We start from the raw sequence: 23,554 nt of genomic DNA, 5'->3' as shown, positions 1-23,554 counted from the left end.
TACATTTTGTGATTCTCAGAATGAGAATTATTATATTTCATTGAAATATGAATTCAACTTTCTGTAATGACAATTTTATTTTAATTTTTGTTCATTTATAAAAGAAAAGCTTGCGATTCAATAGCTAAAAATTGTTTTAACAATTATTTTTATCATAAATAATTCATTATTTCATAGTAAATTAAGATTTATTTGATACTCTTTGAATGAAAATTATTTTCTTTCATTAAAATAGTAATTTAACCCGCCATAATGAAAAACTTAAGTCATTTATGGAAAGAAGAAACTATAGTTAATTACCAATGAATATTCTACTTTAATTTGTTATTTAATAATAAATTTGACCAAATATAATAATGAAATAATAATCTCATAAAATTAAATTTACTATATGTTCTTGAATAGAATTTTAAATTATTTTGACGTTTTAGAATAATACCATAGTTAGCTAATATTTTTAAATAAATAAAGGAATCATAACCTATGGAATTGCTATAGCCATTTCAACTTGTATAGGCTTAACAGATTATACATATATACATGCATGGTTTAAGGTGCAGAGGGTTAACACAAATATTATAAAATTTATTTAATTGATAAAATTCATTACCTGATCTTTTTCGACGAAACCCATGAATGCTGTCCTTTCTATCTCGATCGGTTGTCCGTGTCGATCGTAAAGAGCGATCACGAAATGGAAGAAATTACTTTTCCTCAAATTACTCGGTGGTTGTTTTTCAAAGTGTGCTCTGCCGGCACCGACCCTGAAACGCACACATAATTCAACCTTTATTACCTCATTCGGAATAATAACATGAAAAATTTTTAAAATTAACTTTTATCTACGTACATAAGGCATTAAATGTAAATAATTGTAATTACGGTCGAACACAATACGTCACACGACGAGTTATTTCGTCCTAACGCGACGAAGAATAACACGTAACTGAGACAGGAAGACATATTACCTCTCAGTCACCGTTTAATCAGATTCTAAAGATCGTTGTTAATTAATATCTCGAATATAAAATTGCCCAACGACGCGTGGAATATCTAGGTAAAATAATTATACGTCTTCCAATTAATTTGCATTTCTTATATACTGTTTTGAAAATATCGTCGACATTATGGCAGAAAGTCTTCGAATTACTATTTTCCTGTAACGAAAAAATCGCCGAGTGCAAAAGGTTAACTACGAATATTAACCACGAGCCTGACCCATGTTGTTTACATTAGGCCCTATCTACGAATCGCGGCTCTCACCTGTGATACAAGATCGAACATGTTCGTGCAGGCAAAGATAAATATTACGACGTGTGTGACACGTATGTGACACCAGGTTCGCCAACGATTACTAATGTTTACACATGTACCCAAATGTGGTTAAGAGTCGTTAAGGATGATCACTTATTTGGCCCGATTTCCTCACCACGAGTCTCGCACGATATTGTAGACGAAGGGGTTAACCAATTTATAAATTTATTTATTATCATAAATATTAAGAGTGCAAAATTATAGATAAATTCATTACGAAAGTTCTATAGAGAATCACATTAACCTTCAACTGCTGAAGTAACGTCAAACTAGTACTATATAAGTATTGATGGGTGTTTCTGTAGCGAATAGCAACTTTATTGAAATGCATTATTGAATTTATCCTAAAATTTAAAAAAAGAAACTAATTTCACTTCAGTTACTGACAAAAATGTATTTTGAATTTGTAATTTATTACTATATAATACAATCACATACTAAATAACTAATAATAAATGAACAATAATAAATTTCTATTTAACAATGTAAAAAAAATTGAAAAATTGACATAATCGTCATTACCTCGCTGTAATAATTTTCTTGTAATTTTTCTAATGGGTTAATCCCGTATGAATAAATAAATAAGTAAATAAATTGGTAATAACGAAAAGACACGTCAACAGTTGAAGGTTAATATCAAAACAGTCATAGCAAAAATCACGTTCAGACTTTAATAATATCTTTCTATAATTTAGTTGAATCATTTTTCAATTAGGTATGTTTTAGATATACATTCCTATTTTCCATTATCCCCAAAATTTTATTCAATTAAACAACAGAAACAAAATTGAAAAATTGACATAATCGTCATTACCTCACTATAATAATTTTTCTAATGGGTTAATCCCGCATAAATAAATAAATTAGTAATAACAAAAAGACACGTCAACAGTTGAAGATTAATATCAAAATACTCATAGCAAAAATCATGTTCGGTCTTTAACAATATCTTTCCTATAATTTAGTTGAATCATTTTTCAATTAGGTATGTTCTGTATGCACATTCTCATTTTCCATTATCCCCAAAATTTTATTCAATTAAACAACACAAACAAAATTGAAAAATTGACATAATCGTCATTACCTCACTATAATAATTTTTCTAATGGGTTAATCCTGCATAAATAAATAAATTAGTAATAACAAAAAGACACGTCAACAGTTGAAGATTAATATCAAAATAGTCATAGCAAAAATCATGTTCGGTCTTTAATAATATCTTTCCTATAATTTAGTTGAATCATTTTTCAATTAGGTATGTTCTGGATACACATTCCTATTTTCCATTATCCCCAGAATTTTATTCAATTAAACAACACAAACAAAATTGAAAAATTGACATAATCGTCATTACCTCACTATAATAATTTTTCTAATGGGTTAATCCCGCATAAATAAATAAATTAGTAATAACAAAAAGACACGTCAACAGTTGATGGTTAGTATGAAAATAGTCATAGTAAAAATCACCTTCGGAATTTGATAATATCTTTCTTTAACGTGGTTGAATCATTATTCTATTAGGTATGTACTGCATACACATTCCGATTTTCCATTACCCCAAAATTTTATTCAATCACGACCACTTGAGGTAATCTCCCCATACTATCTCGAGGAATCGCAGGCATTTCAGTATTTCAGTACGATCGCCGAGTATGAGGAGTGCGCGTGCATTCGATGCCGCAAACGATGCATGTTACCAAATTCGGACGTCAGAAGTGAGATCCTCTATCGTAGGGTCAAATAGGTATGTCCTACTCGGCCTTGAATGCAATAAGAATGCCCAAACTGGTAGAGAGGAAAGACAAACGAGGCTGTCCGAGGGGGAGCAGGTGGCCTCGACGCCTTAAAATCCCATTAAGGTCTCATGTGCTGAGATTAGGCCACCGGACTCCAATGCCATCTTTGAGTAATGGCACGGAAAGTCCCCTTTTCGAGTGCACTACTTCGCATAGTTCGCGCGTGCCACTTCGTTCCGATTCATCCCGTGGAACGTGACTTTTCACCGAGTTTCGCGTCTCCATTGATGACTGTTACTAGCTATTATCTTTGATTTCTGCGAGTTATCAGTACCAATGTTGCACGCAGGATATCTTTTTGACGTATGCATTGGTTTAACTGCGCTGAAATTTTTCTGAGGGGAATAATTGGGGAATACTGTCCAATCGTGTAACCATAAATTGTACGAAAATGTGAGTAAGATTGCTTCTAATTTTAAAGCCATTTGGTATAATGAATTAATATATAATTTAATATTATAAATAAATAAATTATAAATTAATTAATTATAAATTACTAACTGTAAATAAATTCATATAAATAAATAATAAATAAATTATTATGTGCAATTTTAATTTTAATTATTTTATTTTATTTACTTTATTTTAAATTATTGTGTGCAACGTTTAAGTATAAATTTCTGAATTTTTGTAACCAATGACTAGTAGGTATTTTGTCGCCTCCTGTGGCTTTCTTTTTCTTCAATCTCCTTAAATGTTTTTCTATTTCCTCGTCTGATACGTTTGATATGTCTTCCTACACCTTTAATTGCTCTTGCTCTTCTCCTACTATTTTTATGTTTGCTCCCTTCAGTAACTCTTTAAAATGGCTTCTCCACGTTTCTATTTTGATTTTGTTTTCGTTACCCTTCTTCCTCTTCCTCTCCTTGTTAATGTAATTCCAAATTTCCTTCTCTGTTTCCGCCTTTTTCATTTCTTCTTGCTCCTTTCCCTTCCTGTATTCTTCCTTGTCCTTGCAAAATTTCTTAAAATCCTTTTTCTTTTGTAGCTATTCCTCTCTCGCTATTTTTCCCTGTCTCTACTTTCTGTACCATCTTCCTACTTTCCAATGACTAGTAGGCGAACATTTTGTAATACGTCTCATTTTTAACGAAGACTCGCTGAAACCGATATTTTTTCAATAATTCTTCATTTTTCTCTTCAAATTTTATTAAATATTTATTTTTCTTGATAAACGTTCCTTTCTTATAAAGATAATATAATAACAATTACAACAGAGTGCAATTATAATAATATATATGCTTATGCATAAATGAATTTCAACACCACGTTTTATTTTTAAGGAAATATTATCAAATAGAACAATATTTAATAAAATTGTTATATATCCGTCAAGTCTTTCGTTATCACAATTCCAAGATGAGAAAGACACGTTTATCCTCAGAAAAGTTAAATATATAGTCAAAAAGTGAATAATTGAAGATATAATAATATAGTAGACATAGTGTACATCATTAAAAATAATGGCTGTGTTTCAACTACTTTTATGAATATAAATGCAGCTAGAGGGATGTTTTGTGATCGATAAACTTTTGCAACACGGTAAATGATAATGAATTCATAAAATCGATACGCAATGTTGTAACATTCTTTAAAATACAAATTTATTCCAGGCTTTCAACGTTTACTCTCTAATTACGTCCTGTTCGCGTCCCCCTATATTCAAACCGCTTCTCGCTAACTTATCTGTTTCCTAACCCCGTAGACATTAAATGTAACCTCTATTTCCCGGAACAAATTCACGTTTTACAGCTTTCGTGATAGCGAGTAATTCAATATCCCTTAGATAAAACATTAAAATATTCCTAATCGAACTGTCAGCAGAAATTCCTCACTTAGTTTATTATACCAAACGTACAATCATAGAATAAAAACAAAGGATATAGTAAACATGAAAAGAATATTTCTAACAAGAAACTTTATCAGATGATACAGATACTGTACCACTAGAATTACGAAATAATAATTAGTCGCAATAGTGATTCAATTCTCTGCTATCTACTAAGCTAGATATCACAACTTTTCTAAATATCTATTTAGAAAGCTATCCAAAAATTTCTAAATTATCCCTGGACCTTCATACATAAAAAGGAAAGTCAAAATGAAATCCAAAAATCCTCGTTTGGTTTCCATCAAATACCCGCAGAAACCGCGGCAAAACCCATTCCGCGAGCAAATCAAACAGAACGTTCGCCGGTTTCAAATTTCAGATAAGACCCGTCCCAAAAACACGAAATCAAAGTAGAGAAAAAGAGAAAAATATGTAGGAAAAGCGATAGCTTGGAAAGCGATCGGTGGAAGCCTGACAAGCGCGAAAAGGTTTTTAAGCCAGGCACAGGAGGGGTGCAGGTCGCGACGGTTAAAAAGCGGCGCCGTGGCACGGAGAAATCGCATTATAGGGTGGCAGTCGCGCGGGATCGCGATCGCGGCTACAGCAGCGCCAGCGGTGGCGATGGCGGCGGTGGCGGCGGCGCGAAGCGATAAAACGATGGCGCGGGTGCGCGGAATGCAGCTCGCAGTGCCATCAGGACGGACTCTCAGAGCGGAAAACTGAATCGACTGGACCGAAAATGAATAGCGGCAGTTTTGCAGCACATTTGCGAAATAAATGATGGTATCGGCGGTGCGTTTGTCACGGCAGGCGGTGGGATGTCGGTCTGCCGGCAGGCAGAGGAGGTGGGCGAGGAGGATGAGGAGGACGAGGTGGAGGAATACTAGGGGTCCGGGAGCCGGGTATCCGAGGGTGAAACGGGGATGGCGGTGAATCGGACGCAGAGAGAAGAGAGGGTCCGCTGGAGGGAAGGAGGCCACTGGGGTGGCAGAGAGGCTGGGAGGGTAGTGATGTACTGCCCGTGTCGATAATTATCGGTGGCTGATTAACCGGCCGCCGGTTCGCGCCCCATAACTCTCGACGTCCGATTATTTTGCCCCGTTTGCCATGCACCAATTCCTATATAACGTGTAGGCACGTCCTGCCGCGCCTTTACATTATCACCTGCGGTGCAATACTGTCGCGCACCTTTTTGGAAACTATTGCGGATTGCGGCGCGCCACGGTCCCGCGGTTTCAAGATTATGCTCGTTAAAATAACAATAATATGCGAGGTCGCGCCGACATGCGTTTTGTTTCGTTTAATGGCGGAATCGCCACCTACGTGATTATTTTTCCTGACAGTTTCTCCGATTCGTGACACGCTGTCACGACTTGCTTCGCGTTTTCGCTATACGGCTGAGAGATTTCAATGAATCTCGTATTTATCTATTATGGGGAAAATAAATGGTGGTTGTTGGTGCGATTTGGTTCGTGGGACGTTTTATGCTGGTAATAATCTACACAGGGATTTTGTTTTGTCGGACTTGAGCTAGATATTGGAATGGTATTAACACTTTGCACTCGACGATTTTTTGGCTAAAGATAGGCACGAGTTGAAAAATCTTCTGCCATAGGGTTGATGATATTTTTTTAGTAGTAAATAGCAAATCGTATAATAATTAACACATAGAATTATTTAATTTATACAGGTAACCCTCCTATAATACGGTAGATCGGTTTCTAGAAAATACCGTGTTGTATGAAACCGTGTTGTATGAGACCCAAAGCCAGTACAAAAAGGGGGGTTACGTTCCGAAAACTTATTAAAAACAAATTTTTTTAATTCTACATAAACAACTTAATTTTTATTAAAAATATAAATTTATGTACAACACAACACAAAAATATTATTTTAATTTAACGCAACTTTAATTTAATAAATTTCTTTGTCATCACTGCTCGATATAATCAACCGAGAACGTTTTTTCGATGGAATGATATCGCCTTCACTTTCAGAACATTTTTCTTCATTTAAAGTTCATGCATCTTCTTGCCTCTTAAAAAAATCTGTAATTTCACTTTGCTCGCTGGTTCTTAGCAGGTCATTGTAAATTTCTCGGTATGGAGCTAAACAGTTTTGCAGCTCCCTTTTAAATTTTCGACTTCTTTCAGGGTTTGCATTCAAGAAAAATGACTCGAGATTTTCAACTAGGCTTAGACCTTCTTGTAATTTTTTTAATGTTAAGTTATTAACTGCACAATCTTCATCAGTGCCAGTGTCATCGGAATCGATTTGATTTACAGCTTCAGATGCCATTTCCATTAAATCCGCTTGGTCAACTTCTTCCTCTACTAATAAATCTTGAACGTCCTTAATAGCCATATCCACAAAACCTGCACCTCTAATCGATTTAGCAAATTCTAATATGCCACCAATTTCATTTTCTGATAATTCACGCACGTTTTCTATTTCAACTGAAAAGGGCCGTATCTTCTTGCAACACGTGTTATAGGAGGTTTCCCGCAATTTATGAATCGTGTTATGGTGAAACCGTGTTATATGATGCCGTGTTGTAGGAGGGTTACCTGTATTTAGAATTATTTCGATACCATGCATGCTGTTATATTATTTTAAATTTCATATATTAATTAATATCGAGCTTCGAAATTTTATCAAATGGCGACTGAAAGGCGTCTCTCGAGTGCAAAGGGTTAATAGCGATATTGAGGAATTCATGGATGGCAGTGAATTCAAGATAACGCTGAATTTAAAATATTTTAGGAAAGAATATAATCGTACCTTTTATATTGGCAGAATATTAATTAATTGGTAACAATGCGATATAGTTAAGGTGTAATTTTCTTGAACTGAAACGACTGATTTTTAACGTTTATCTAGATAGACAGTATGCAATTAATAATTATTAACACTAGGTTTACGGACGCTATCTGTATACCTATTTCTAGGTAAAAGAAACCACGTGCTTTTTTCTTTAACAATTAGTTCAATTTAAAAACAATTATACATTATATTAGCAGTCTTAATATAAGTTGACTAAATCTGTTACCATCGTATAATTGCAACAACTCTTCCGTCAAATTGACGGATTCCGTAAATCTAGTGTTAAAGTCGTATGATAAAAATAAATATGATGAAAATAAATATGATGAAAAATTCACGCAAGATTTGAATTTTGCGCCATTTATGCGGTAAAGTGTTACCAACGGAGAAAAAAGACAGGGTTATTAGACAGTTCAGGGTTATTAAAAACAGAGCGTTACACGAAAGAACAACGCGTCTTCATTGTCGAACAATATTTACAATTTTTGATTAAAAATCTACGTTTTTCATCAAAATTATTCCTTACATGAATTTTTGAACACCCGATATATCTACATATTTTACAGAATAAAAGGGTCTACAAATTTGTAATATTCTGACAAACTGTCAAAATGTTATTTATAATTGCTTATGTTATTGCAACCAATTAAAATAACGTAAATAATTCAATCCATACGATAAAAATAAATAGGTACATTCAATTACATTTTTATTTCATTTCAGTAAAAACGAGTATTAAATTTGCAAAAGGCATTTGCAAATTTTTAAGAATTGACAACACAAAATGTCTGTTAATTAGTAACAGTAGTTTATAAAATAATAACAGGAATTAATTAATAAAAGTTTGAGAGACAGTAAAATTAACGAAGTATTCTAATTATTTAATTCTTGAAAAAGTTTTATCGGGAATCTTCTTAAAAGCACCGTGTATGCTCGAGATATTTCGGTAAAAAAGGTGTGTTTAAAAGAGGGAGGGAAGAAAATACACAACGCACGAGCGAAAACGGGGAATCTACGGACTGTGGTAATTTAACAGCCCAGTATAATTATAATTGCGTGGCGAGAGAACGCTTCACGCCAATATTCCTCTATTAAGCGGCTATTTTTCGCGTCACTTCATACTCTCAACGTTCACTGCGTGTACCCAACATTTGGAGGTTGTTCTATCCATTCACCTGTCCACCTTGTTAAATCCCACTCAAATTCAAGTTGGACTTCTTGATAAGCTTTGCTACCTTGCTACGCCGATTATTCGGACAAGTTGGAGGACAACTTTTGCGGGCAAAGAGGTAGCTGTACACCAGTTACGGTGTAAATTGCAGATTAAGCGAAATAAATTTTAATACAGTTATGAAGAATAGGTATAGAAACATTGGTATTATTATAGGTATAGAACATAGGTACAGAAAAATTTTTGTTTACAATATTTTGAATTTAATAATGTATTACAATGTTTTATTAGGAAACTTATGTTTGTGAGATTGAACGTTTGATAAATTGAAAAATTAAGCACTGGTATACCTAATCACCGTTTTATTATAATATTCAGCACTATTAGGTGTAGAAATATTTTTTATTTCGAGTGGTGATCTTTGAAAAGTTGGCAAAATGTAAGATTAATTTCGTGAATTTTCACATTCGTAAATAACAGTAATATATTAATATTAATAGAGTAGGCTGGTTAGGCAATAATAGTATAGTAGTAGATTACTTCGATATAAGAAAGTTTGTAAAATTTTACAATTAGTTAAAAATCTGTACAAATTTTGCAAATTTATAAATTCTTTTACGAACTGTAACTTTTCATTTTGAAAATTTCTATAAATTTTCATTTTACGTTAATGTTTAATCAATCGTAATCATTACTGACATTTTTAATTGACGAATTATCGTATATATTTGTGTAGAAAAACTTTCTTTCTCGTTTTATTACTTATTAATTAGTCAAAAATTTTCTTTCCTTTATCTACAGATACTTAGCGTTTTACATTTTCATTGCACGATTTTGACGTAAAAATTAATATGAATTTATTTACAACGTGACTTTAAATACCCAGTCAAATTTATATAACGTGTAAACGTGTGACTGACAGGGTCCTGTGACGTTTTAAACTTTGTAAAATTAATTTTGCATCATCGGTACACCGTATGTAATCACACTGAAAACCCATTTTCCCCTGTACCACTACAAATTATCAAAAAATTAACTCATAATCTATGAAGTACCATATTTCCTTCGAAATTGAATAATTAAATATTCTCGTATCCTAAAATCTTCGTTATCTATAAAATTTGGTATTGGTACAATTCATTTTCGTTAATGTAACCACTAATTATGATAAATTTCAATTCTTACATATGCCAATAACCAAAATTGTCAATGTTACTTTATTTCCAAGATATTTGATATGCATGAGTGCATTATGATTAGTTTCTATATTATATTACTCTTACAATAGTGTTTAGAGTGTAAAAAGTAAGATTGCGATGACTATGCAGGAAGCTGTAACAAGTATAACTCTTCTGGGTCAATGGATTAATAGATTATTACTTATAATGCTCGATCATTATGAATAATGTGCAAAATGGTCATGTAACCTGATAAATATTGATTAATTTATCAAATTGACAAGAAATTATAAATGAAGCACAGAAAATACATATATATAAATATGTCTGCAATGTGTAGGAATTATTTTCAAAATTTTTAGGTGTTCTCATTTAAGAGTCTCACCCTGTATATCAGTGTAACATTTTAACTAAACACGTGCAGAAAGGGTCAGATAAAAATATCATTACCACAGGGATTAATCATTAGCACTGCTCTAACTTGTCACGAGTTCTTCATTGAGTGGTACAAATCTCGTCATTAAACACTATACCAATAACGTGACCATGATTATATTTCTCACGATATTTTAACGCACCCTAAATCCGAAAGAAAGAATTCCCAAAATTTGTATCCAATTTTATCGTAGATGGAGTACTAATTAGCCTAAAGTACATACTACCCTGATGTATAATTTTTCCCAATTAATTTTCAACGATAGAGGTTCATTTGAAGAATTCATATATCTTCAATTGGAAGGATATTTATATTGCTATTATCAGCTTTACAATGGTAAATGATTAACCATTTGCACTATTTTAACTCGTCACGAGTTCTTCATCGAATCGATCAAATTTTACAATTATAAGCTACACCAATTCGTACTTTTTAACACACCTAAAACCCCAAAGAAACAATTCCCAAAATTTGTATTCAATTTTTTCATAGATGGAGTAGTGATTAACCAAAAGTAAATACTATCTTGCTGTATAATTTTTCCCAATTAATTTTCAACGCTAGGGGTTGATTCGAAAACTTCATATATCTTTAATTGGAAGGATATTTATATCATTATTACCATCACTATTAACTATTTGCACTGCTTTAACTCGTCACGAGTTCCTCGTTGAATCCTTCAAACTTCTCATAATTATAAGCTGCACCAATTCACGCGTCATTTTAACGCACCCAAAATCCCAAAGAAATAATCTCTAAAACGTTTATCCAATTTTCTAGTAGATGTAGTAATGATTAACCAAAAATAAATACTACCCGATGTATAATTTTTCCTAATTAATTTGCAATGCTAGGGGTTAATTCGAAAAATTCATATATCTTCAATGGGAAGGATATTTATGTAATCTCTAAAACTTTTATTGTATTTTTATATTATTATTATTGGCAAGAAAGTACTTTCGGTTTTTTAGTGTGAAATAAAACTCAATTTTTTCTATAGTAAATGAACTTTAATCGGTCAAATATCTTCCATTCTATTCGATGACCTTCTGCCATCTTTCTGGTAACTTCGTGATCCCACGCTCATAGAATTTCTGGTCCTTATCTGCAAAAGACTTAACCAAGTGCGTAAATCTCAGAAGGTCGATCAGAACGTTGTGGGTATCTTTCAGTGAAAAATCTTCAGAACGAAATTTTTTAAACTAATTCTGACACGTGCGTTCTGTTAAACGATCAACACCATAAACTTCTCGTATCTCTTTGCGAGCCTCAGCCGCATTCTTGCCTTTATGAAAATAAAAAAGTAAAATGTGTCGAAAATGCTTATTTTTGCACTCCATGTTAAGACTGACCGTGAACTGACAGTTATAAACGAAATTGCACGGAATTTCACGAAATAGCAACCTAAAGGTATCGACTACCACATCTGAAAATAAAAAAATTCTAACATTGACAAAAGAATAACTAAACGAGCATAACATTATTTACCGATGCAAACCGAAATTACTTTCTTGCCAACCCAATATTATTATTGGCTACACCAATGCACGTGATATTTTAACGCACCCAAAACCCCAAAGAAAGAATCTCTAAAACTTTTATTCAATTTTTCTAATATTGTTAAAAAGTGTCATCATTGATGGAGTAATGATTAACCAAAAGTAAATACTACCCCGACGTATAATTTTTGCCAATTAATTTGCAACGCTGGGGGTTGATTCGAAAAATTGATACATCTTCAACCGCAAGCATATTTCCGGTGAGAGACGGGTGCGTAACAGCCGGGCTGTTCCAGGGCACAGCGACACGGAGGTGATAATTACAGGCTGGATTGCCGGATTCCCGCAGCCGGGATTCGCAGGTAGGTACAATTTGCCACGCGCCCGCTCTCGGGTAGCAGATAACGCTCAACGTGCCGCCTGCATTGCCTTCGGCCTCGAGGCACCGCGATCCCTGTCGCGCGTAACTTTTCTCTCGCGACGACTGAAGTAACGCTGCGATTCGATCGGCCGACAAAGATAACCCGATACTCGCGGCGCGCGCCAAATACGCAAATGAAGATGTAGGACGCGATAGGTGTCTTTCCGCGCGATACCAGTTTTTCCCCGCATCGTTGCGCCCATTGGTGTGCAGAGACGTTACAAATAGTTCTGCGCTTAGGAAAATGCCAATTTAAGGAAAACAGCCAGGCTGAGAAAAAACGTGCGCCAAATGATTAAGCGAACAGTTTCTCTGCTTTGGCTAGGATCATACGTCACCTGCGCAGTTCGGAGACCGGCCTAAAGAGGGCGCGGTAGTTGCTTATTCGGCTACCAGAAGGCGCCTCGAGCGTTCCACAAGAATTTCTACCGGAAGATATGCAGGGTGGAAAAATCGTGATGCAACCGGTTAGGGTAATTCTGTGTAAAAAGATGAAGAAGAAACTTTGTATTTTTTCATCCCAGGCTTCATTTTCAAGAAATTTCAAGTTTTGAAGTTTATTACTTTGCAAACACTTTTGGAAATATTACTCTCGTTTTTGCATGCATAATTGTGCTCGATGAATTAGAGATAACTAAATGGATTGTATATGATGATAGGATGTAATGTGTTGCACTCAGGGACGTATTAAAAAACGAGTTGGGCCCCGGTGATTATATTTTCTGTGCCCCGTGAAGAAATTTGTAAAAATTATTTTCAATCATCGTAATAGTTGTAATATAAAATAATACATGAGTTGCACTCAGGGACGAATTAAGAAACGGGTAGGCCCCCGGTGATAATATTTTTTAGGTCCCGTGAAGAAATTTGTAAAAATTATTTTCAATCATCGTAATAGTTGTAATATAAAATAATACATGAGTTGCACTCAGGGACGAATTAAGAAACGGGTAGGCCCCCGGTGATAATATTTTTTAGGTCCCGTGAAGAAATTTGTAAAAATTATTTTTATTCGTTGTAATAGTTGTAATATAAAATAATACATGAGTTGCACTCAGGGACGAATTAAAAAACGAGTTGGGCCCCGGTGATTATATTTTCTGTGTCCCGTGAAGAAATTTGTAAAAATTATTTTCAATTATCGTAATAGTTGTGCTAATATAATATAATACTCCTGATTAAATAATTGAAATTTACTTTCTTCGTATATGCTTCAGTTAACGATTTTCCTCTTTTAAAATGAACTTTTTACGTTCTGATCTCCTTTCGAAGCCCAATTAAAGCTAGAATTTACTTTTTTAATGGTAATTACCTAGGATTCGTCAGATTTGTTAATTGGGAATATGGTATAAATAAAAATATAGTATAAAATATAGTATAAATAAAAATATTCAGAATAAAAATATTTTGAAAGTTATTAAAGAGCTAGAAGGAAGTTAGGTTAACACTCGAGGAAAGTTAATCCGTTAATCAGTAATTAAATTTCTTAATCAGATTAACCAAGCTTGCAGCAATTTTTGTTTCACAATTTTTGCTTCTCATATAAATGATTTCTCTGCACGAAAATATTTTGATCCTTTTCAAAGAGCTGAATGACAAGTTAAAATTTAAAGAAATTTTGATTTTTAATCGTCATTCTAATTTCGATATGCTCGTTAACTAAATTTAAACAAATAAATCGGCAAAAATTCGCAAATGCGGATTTCTTATTGGCATAACGATGTTTTGATCACTATCGAAGAGTTGTAAGACAGGTTATGTTAAAACTCGAAGAAATTTTACGTTTTAATCGATAATTAAATTTCGTCAAGTTCGAAGTGAAGTGATGACCAAGTATACAGCAATTTTTACTCGATCGCTCGTGACGCGAATAACTCCTTAACAATTCGACTACACAGATTTCTTATTCACGTATCGACTGTTATCGAAGAACTGGATGACTTCATTTCTTAATCGATAATTAGCCTCTCGAGGACGACATCTGTTCACTGTTCGGAATCTCATGGCGCCTGATTTTATCTAGAAAAATGTTTCAAACTCTGTCAGGCTGTAGTTACACAATGTTGCAAATTAAATACATTTGGAAATGTCGAAAACTCGACAAAACCTGAATTGGAAATGACGAGAAGCTATACCATGCGAAACAACGTCGGTCATGCGGAGAAAATCGGGAATCATGCTTCGTGGAACCGTGGAAGAGAGAAATTTAATCAAATTCCGTCAAATTTGTCGAATTTCCTGAAATATAAATTTTTAACCGAATAACCTGCACCAGATCGTCTATAAAATGATCTATAATTGATTCACTGACAATTCGCAGCTGCAGATTCGTTCGTTTTGGCTGTCATCGAACACTAGACAAGCTGCTGACGTACTGGAAGGAACTGGATTTTTAAATCGATAATAAAAATTCGCAGTGAAGTCAAGAGACGGTATAGGAATTTTTGCACGATCGGTTTCGGGATAAATATTGACTGCGTAGCAATTTGCAAACGCAGATCGTCGAATAATCGCGCGGGCTAGTCTATACTTTACACGCGAGCCGCAACCTATGCTATTTGCGCACAATGCATTACGGGGCGAAATATGCGGGATAATACGAACCCACGGATACGGTTACGAATTCGTGGATAAAGCAATCGCGGAGAATTACAATAAATCCGCAGTTAATGTATACCGCCGGGCGTTAGTTATTACGAGTTGGCCGAAGCGCAGTCTATTTACGCTTGCACCCAACGTGATTCATAATGCGCGCGGAGATAATGAGCAATTTGTAATATATCCGAATGTAATTCGCAACTAGCCCACGCACCCGCGGATGCTGTTCAATTTAATGCCGTATTTCACTGCCCCGTCTGACAAAAATTTATTAATTCGTTTACGACCACGGACTTTATTCCGAAATCGCCGGTTTTAACCCTTTGCACTCGAGAGGTGATCTTCAGTCACCATTTCATAAAATTTGGAAGACCGATATTAATTAATATATCAAATTTAACGTAACGTAACAGTGTGCGAGGTATCGAAATCAAATAATTCTACAATTCTTTATTTACTGCTCAAAAAAGTATCGTCAATTTTTTAGTTATTTAGAGAATCTTTGATTTTCCACTCTTCTCTAGCCAAACAATCGTTGAGTTCAAAGGGTTAAATAGGAAAAGATACTTCTGAAAGCACTACTAGTAGGAACAATTATCCTAGAATGCGGAACCTGCGCTATCTTAAACCTGTGAACTACAATGATGTGTTTAATTCGTCATGGATTCTTCCTGTCAAATTTTCAGATCATAGGCTATACTAATCACGCGACCATAATTATATTTCACGTAACCTGATATGCACAGAATTCTTAGAATTTCTGAAATTTTTAGCCAATCTTATTATCCATGGAATAGGTACTAGATAGGGATTATTTAGCTTAGGGATTATTAACCCTTTGCACTCGAGAGGTGAGCTTCAGTCACCATTTCATAAAATTTGGAAGACCGATATTAATTAATATATCAAATTTAACGTAACGTAACAGTGTGCGAGATATCGAAATCAAATAATTTTACAATTCTGTTATTATAAAATTCTTTATTTACTGCTCAAAAGAGTATCGTCAGTTTTTTAGTTATTTAGAGAATCTTTGATTTTCCACTCTTCTCTAGCTAAACAATCGTCGAGTGCAAAGGGTTAAAAAGGAGCTGAATAAAGGAAAACGCGATTTCGGTGCCCACGATCGATTTCTAAAAAATTTTGCAATATATCTATAAATCTTGCCATGAGTTTTTCGTAGAAAAGAAATTGTTGAAAGCATGAAATTGGTGAAGGATTTTAAACAGATACAGGATTGTAATCTTTCTTCGATTGAGTTATAGAAAATTTTGAAATTTTGAAATTTCATTTTGCAATTCAATTTTCGTAGAGAAAGATTATTAAGAATAGCAAATTAGCGAAGGATTTTAAACAAAGATAGTATTGAAACGTTTCTTGGATTCAGTCTTAGGAAATTTTGTAAATTAGATAAATTTTTCTACGTCACTGACATAAAAATATATAAATATTAAATTGATAAATTCTTTATAAACGAAAAACACCGCAATTTTATTATTTTCTTGATAGCTTAGGTTATAATAATTGTTCAATATAAAAGATATTGAACGAAGAGATTGGTTTAAAATTCGATTTCAGTTTCTATTCATTACACTTGTGATTATTAAGCACAAATCATACATTATAATTCAATGTTTCAAGATGTTAAGTGTTCCTTTTATATGTGTGAATGCGAATGAGGTTGAGCAAGTGTAACTCATTTGCGATGATGTATGCAATGATATGTGCAAGTGCAGTCTAGTATAAATGATGTTTGAAGAAATGTTTAGAAAAATATACCAGAATAAAATAGTTGTTATATAGTTGGTATGTTAAGAAGAGTGTGTGCGTGTATGTGTATGTGTGAGAGAGAGACAGAGAGAGAGAAGAATTTTCTAGAAAATGTCAATCAATTTTCTTGTCTAAAATAGTTTATTGTAAGATGTTTTCATTATTTAAATATTTTTATTTAAATATACTAATGCATTAATGTGTTAACTGTTAAAAATGTAGAAAATATTAGTGTGCATTTATATCCACACTTGTAACAATGAATGCTTGACACTCGCAACTCGTACTTAGAAGGATCATAAGTGAAGAGGCAGCAAATGACAGATTAAATTTGTACAAATTTCTTCATCTCATCTTCGTAATAAAAGAAAAAAGAAAAAATAGCGAAGGATTTAAAAGAGAAATTACACGGTTACAGAATGTTTATCAAAGTAGCACTAGGGACATTGTCAAAATGAATTTACATAGTGTGTAGTTCGGCGTGATACTCTGCCCTAACTTTGCATACGACGAAACTTCCGCGATTACATTACGTGCAAAACGTATTCACTGATTTGCTAAAGCAACAATTGCTTCGGAACTTTTTCTTCCTCGTATATTCCTTTTACTTTCATCCCCCGTAGTTGCAGGGAAAGTCATTGTTTTTTCCACGGCCGACACGGCTCCGTCCCTTCGTCGTGCCACGATGGTTTACTGCTTCATTAGGTGGGTAACTTTTTTAGGGGTTTTTAAAAAGCGTGAGAGTTTATGTCTGTTTGCCGGGAGTTTTAAAACAGTTTCGCCCGAGCTGCTCGCAGCACCCCTCTTTTCGACCTACACCGCTGTCTCTCTGTGTGTTACAACCGCTTTCCCACCCGTGGAAACTTTCATTTCCACGGTAAATTTGAACAGATACGATTCCAACGCTTAACGCTTTGTCCAGGCCCACTTGTACCGACCCGTCTTGGCATTGTATCAATTAAGCGGCGTTTAAGGAAGCGCAGATGGCGCGCGCGAGTTAATCCGAGTTGGCCCGCTTGTCATCGAAAATGGTGGACAATCGCGTCGCGGGTAAACCAAGTTTTTCCGCCAACGTTCCGCGACATCGCGTCAGGTTACGTGCGCCGTGATATTCATTAATTCGCAGCAGAGTTTATTTCGTCGGCGAAATTATATTAGCGCGATATTTTACGCGCGTTAAGCAGGATGACATCGAATTAACGTTGAAAGCAATAGAAACGACGAGGATAAAATCACGACCCGCGTTTACCTGATTTGTCATTCAACGACTAATTCACCTGTCGTTTCTGCTTCGTGAACGCGCGATTGCACGGTAATTATCTTTTCGAATACGAAACCAAACGGCGAACATGCTGATCCAAACGGATTAATAATGTAGTCTCAAAGGGTTTGCTTAACGCTAGAACTAACGAGTCGCTCCGAATTACCGATTTCAGACCTTTTGTTTTCACAGTTACCGAAATTTATGTGCATTTTTATGCGCATACAAACGTATTTCTTCCTATACTTATTTATTCTTGTCAACTTGAATTATTATTAAATATGTACAAATACTATTATAAAATAGATACTAAAATAGATAAATAATAGATAAATAGATACTAGATAGATAAATAATAAATAGACAATATTATAAAAGGTATATAAATATTTAAATATTTTATTCTCCTTTTTTCAATAAAATATTAGGACAAGAAGCTGACAGAAAAATATCCAAAACGTAGGAAAATTCAAAATTTAATTTTCAAAATGTATAACATTTATACACTTTGTATTTTATTATAGGAAAACAAATATTTGAAAAGAAAATTGTTTTTTTAACACTAGAATAATCTATGTAATATATATATATAATAATAATTGTTTCTTTTTGTTACTATTTTATTACTATTATAACTATTATAATAGGTATCTATATCTACATCTACTATATTTAAATATTTTACTTTCCTTTTTCCAATAAAATGTTAGGACAAGAAGTTGGCATAAAAATATCCAAAACGTAGGAAAATTCAAAATTTAATTTTCAAAGTATATAATATCCATACACTTCGTATTTTATTATGAGAAAGCAAATATTTGAAAAGAAAATTGTTTTTTTAACACAAAAATGATTTACGTAATATATATATAATAATAATTGATCCTGTTTGTTAGCCTAATTATTAAATCAGGGACATTTGCGTCCCTGCGTTTGCGTTTTCCAGTGAGTAATAATTTCAAAAAAAATCTGAAAAAATTCTCGCAGCATCTGTAAGCATCCTAAATCGAGTTACAAATTTTCCAAAATATTCTTTTCAAATATACCATATCCAAAACTTCGCTAACGTCTGTTCACAAGAGTTCCAAATATCTTGAAATTGATAGAACGTACCCGATTTACAAATCGATTGTTAAAATAAAAATAAGAAAGCATTCATAAATACTTTTCCCATTGGAATAAAAACCAATATTCTTTTCTCCAAATAGAGCCCAAATCCTCAGATACTCTTAGCATAAGAAGTCAGTTTAACCCCCTTTTGGTGGTCCCACTCTTCGCTAATTTCTCGCTACTTCCCCATTCTTCCCAACCCTTTCTCAATTTTTCCAAATTTCAGTCCTCTCTATGCACTTCCTGTCTATGTATACCAAGATAAATCTTTAGGATTCCTAAAATCCCAAAGACATCGATGGACCTAGTCGCGGGACTCATTATCAGCGCGTTGAGCCGGAATAATTTTTCAGTTTTCGTTTCGGACGCTAGAGGTCGCGATAGCTTGGTGGACAAACGATCGGTAGAGGGAACGGGACGAGAAGAGGGAGGCAAAAGGCGCTAAAATTCTCAATTACATTAACTCGATTCCGGTCGCCCACTGCCGTGTCACGCCACTTGGAAGGGGTTAGTTAAGAGAACCGCTATTGGATTAGCGAGCCCCCAACCCTGGTCGGTTTACCTCCTCGAGTCCGCGTATCTGTACCTTCGTCGTTTGCACGTCGTACAAATCCCTTAAGCGAGGCTGCAATAAAGCACGGTTTATCGTTCGCCAAATGCAGCTACGTGTGAACCGCTTTGAAACGCTCGGCTTCCAAAGATAAACTGGATATTTGTTCGCGTGGCACGAAACACCAGGGACATTGTCGCTCCCTGATGACGCGTCATAATTCCAACGTGTCTTCGAATCTGAGAAAAATAAACGGGCAACCGTTTCTTCGATCTTTTTCCACTTGCTTTCCTTGTTACTAAATTCTAATAAAATTTCAATATTTTTATTCGATACCATTCACCCGAGGGGCGACCCTCAGTCGCCATTTAACGAGAACCTAAAGACCGATGTTAATTAGTATATAATAAAATTTTAAATTACCCAACGATGTCGAAGTAAAATAATTCTGCGTCTTAATTTGCATACGATTTCTTATTTACCGTTTTAAAAATATCGTCGACTTTATGGCAGAAAGTCTTCGAAATTTTCTGTAATGAAAAATTCGTCGAGTTAATTGGGAATATTTTGTTTATTAATCTTTTGCACTCGAGAGGTGCCATTCAGTCACCATTTGATAAAATTTCGAAGCTGGATATTCATTAATATATCAAATTTAAAATAATGTAACAGTGTGCAAGGTATCGAAATTAAATAATTCTGCGTGTAAATTAGTATACGATTTCTTATTTACTACTCAACAATTATTATCAGCTTTACAGCAGAAGATTTTTCGTACCCTTCTTGAGCCAAAAAATCGTCCTGTAACCCAAAGACTCGCCATTTATTTTGACATTGCAACTTTGGTGACCAAGAGTGACAATAATTGTTATATCATAAGATACAGGATTTTTATATAAAATTGTTGTACGTTAGTTATATGTTAGCTGTATATTCAATTTCTTTTTCTGTTTCTACACGAAATTGTGTGGATTTTATTGCAACGAAGATTCAGGTTGATAATTTTACGGGAGAAAATTTGAGCTGATGGGTTGATCGTTTGTAAGGGGTTTTCTGTTCGATTTTCCTGCAAATGCGTATTTTTATCGATTTCTAAACGGCAATCGTTGGTGAGGACACTTGTCGCTGTCCGACGGATTGCGACGACGCAATGGCGTGCTATTTGCTCTCCCTTTTTCCCTCTTTTATCGAATTTTTGCAGCGAGAGGGGTGAAAAACGTCGTTTCACAACCAACTTTTCTTTTCAACGTTATATATGATCAACAAACAACTGTACAACTCGTAGCAAACATTATTAACTCGTTTGACTAACCCAATTTAATTTCCGTGATTATCTCCTTGGTAAACATCCCGTTTCATATAACTACGTAAATGATCTTATTTCCAAATTCGCGAGAAGCACGAAGCATAAATTAATCGGAATTTTAATCGCGATATTTCGAATAATTACCTAGATCTATAATCAAACTTAACCCAGTCATTTCGATTATAATTATGGACTGTAACAGCCATTATTTTTAATCAAAATCACATACAAAGGAAACGTTACATTCAATAAAGGAAACAACATGGGATCTTTGAAACAATCGATTTCCAGTTCAAGTTTACATCTCTTTCCCGATGGCAATTAATCCATACATCAACGTCACGCAACTGGGAATTTCCAGAATGCTGGGAATCTTGGAAAGAAACGAGAGACAAGGGTCTGCGGCCGTGACGGGGGGTCTCTGTCAGGTGTAAATTTCCATGGGAATAGGAACGGAGAGGAGAAGGTTGAGAAGTGGAGAGGAGGAAATGAGGAGGAAAGTATGGTAAAAGCAAAAGAGAGTACTCACGTTCCGTTGTCGGCAAGCGCGGGCTGTGGCCAAGCACGTGGCACGGGTTCCTCCTTGAGTATCTGCCTCATGTCCTGAGGCGCGAAAACGAGCGGCGCCCGCGGGTGGTGATGAGGCGGCGGCGGTGGTGGAGCTACACTCGCCCCGTACAGCTTACGTCCCCAGTGGCCCTCGAGTTCGACGGGGCTTCCGCCCCCGGTGGTAGCCCCCGTGCCACCCCCTGCGCCGAGTCCGAGCCATGGCGACCCCCCAGCACCCACGATCGTGGAGCTGGGCAGGAGACCGCTCCACTCGTCGGACCGCGTCGTGAGGCCGTACGGACTCTCCTGGGGCAACAGGCTTTCTCCTTCGCGTTGCCACCCTTCGCGAGAACCTTCTTTGCGACTGATCGAGAGAGACCGTAACCTCTCGGTCAGAACGCTCCTCTCCACCGCCAGGTTTCTTCACGCGAGCGCATCAATCGAGTCCTGCGATCTCGATTCCTCCCCGATTCCGTTGCTCGCCGACCTGTCCTCGGATCGATCAGACCTGCTGCCCTGTCACACCATTAAATCGCCAGCCGACCGCGTGTCGGCCCACATGCGTCTACGCGAACGATTCTGGATCACTCGAGTCTCCGATCGATCGACACCCACGACCCCTCTGCTCTCCTCTGCTTCCACTATCGACCACTATGCGCTCACACGACTTTGTTTACAACGGCTCTCACAGTCTCGTGTCCGCTATTGTCCGGCTAGCCCCGTCCTCGCGATCGTCACTAAACTTCCTCACTCTCCATGTCACTTACTATATTCGCGTAGCACGTAAGTTGCCTGCACGGCGTTGCTCGCAGCTCGGCCAGGCTAATTCCCGACGAGTTTCGGGATCTTGCTTTCCGGCTGCCTCTCGATCTAGGTCCCCAGCGTGTACGCGCGACTCCTCCGAGATTCTCCAACGATCCACTTGGGATGAAGCGATCGAGGTGGATACGCGTCGAGCAGCGGTAATCTGAGTAGCGGGCGACGGTAGCGTGGTGCGTATATCGTAGACACGAAAGTGTCGGTAGGGTGTCTCGTGACCAGAAGAGAGGTCCTTCGAGGTCCCCAGCCGCGCGTTGCTTCCCGTTACGGCGCCGCTTGTCGAATGTGTCAGGGCCGGCTCGAGCGGCGTGCCAGCGGGTCCCAACGGGGACGGGCCTCGACTCGCGGTAGGCGTGGCCTGCACGGACGCGGCGCAACGACCAGCCTGCCAGGGTTGCCTTGCCCATCCACCGCTCTCCGCCAATCCGACGCCGGTCCGCCGTCCAATCGCTGCGGCCGTCCTTCGACGCTGCTAACGCCCATCTCCGATACCAAAGACGGTGGCGCCGCGGCGGCGACGTCACGAGGCTGTCATTCCGGCGCGCGCCGCGGACGCTCGAGGCTGACATTGTGTTTCTCCTCCGTCCGATACGACCTTCGAACCGCGATTATCGAATCGGATGATCCACCAACGGCTTTTCTCTACGAAAGTCGGTCACATTCCTTGCCTCCTCGATCTTTCAGCCAAACCAATCATCCGGGGTAATGATTTTTTTACTCGAAACGCTTAAATCCTTCGATCGCCACCTGCGCGCGATGTTTTTTCCGTTCGTCGACTCGCAAATTTTCGGCATTTTCTTCACATTTTTCGTAATTTTCGTATCGCGATCCTTTTCGTCGAATTTCCATTCTAATTTTTGCTCGTGCGAGATTTTGGATTTGCCTTGGAATTTCACCAAAATCGCGTGGAATTCGGTTAGAAATGGTAAAATATAATCGCAAGTGAAATGTTTCGAATTGATAGAATAAATTTTGGGAATTCTCGAGAATATTTAAGGAAGATGTACCCGTTTCGCGGTCGACTGGTTCGACATGGAATTTCGCGGAATATAAAATTCTTGGCGCGAAAGTAAGGCGAGATTGGTAGGCTGGTTGTAAAAAGAGGCTGTCAGGGAAGTG

At 36.3% G+C, this 23,554-nt stretch overlaps 1 protein-coding gene across 1 annotated transcript in view; it reads right to left on the bottom strand.

Moving 5' to 3' along the window:
• The window catches only part of LOC108545507 (uncharacterized), a gene marked incomplete at its 3' end in the record, with an annotated part of 247,049 nt that overhangs the window by 47,223 nt on the left and 176,272 nt on the right, over positions 1–23,554 (bottom strand). Inside the window, exons 4-5 of the mRNA XM_017897169.1 lie at positions 21,597–21,980; positions 611–764 (exon numbers count right to left, since the gene is read on the bottom strand). Coding sequence (XP_017752658.1) covers positions 611–764; positions 21,597–21,980 — 538 coding nt within the window. The remainder of the gene's footprint in view (positions 1–610; positions 765–21,596; positions 21,981–23,554) is intronic.

This window comes from Eufriesea mexicana, unplaced genomic scaffold (genome assembly GCF_001483705.2).
Source record: "Eufriesea mexicana isolate 0111107269 unplaced genomic scaffold, ASM148370v2 scaffold452, whole genome shotgun sequence".
NCBI classification, from domain to species: domain Eukaryota; kingdom Metazoa; phylum Arthropoda; class Insecta; order Hymenoptera; family Apidae; genus Eufriesea; species Eufriesea mexicana.
Note: the sequence above shows the minus strand (reverse complement) of the source record. Positions and strands in the feature narration are given on the sequence as shown.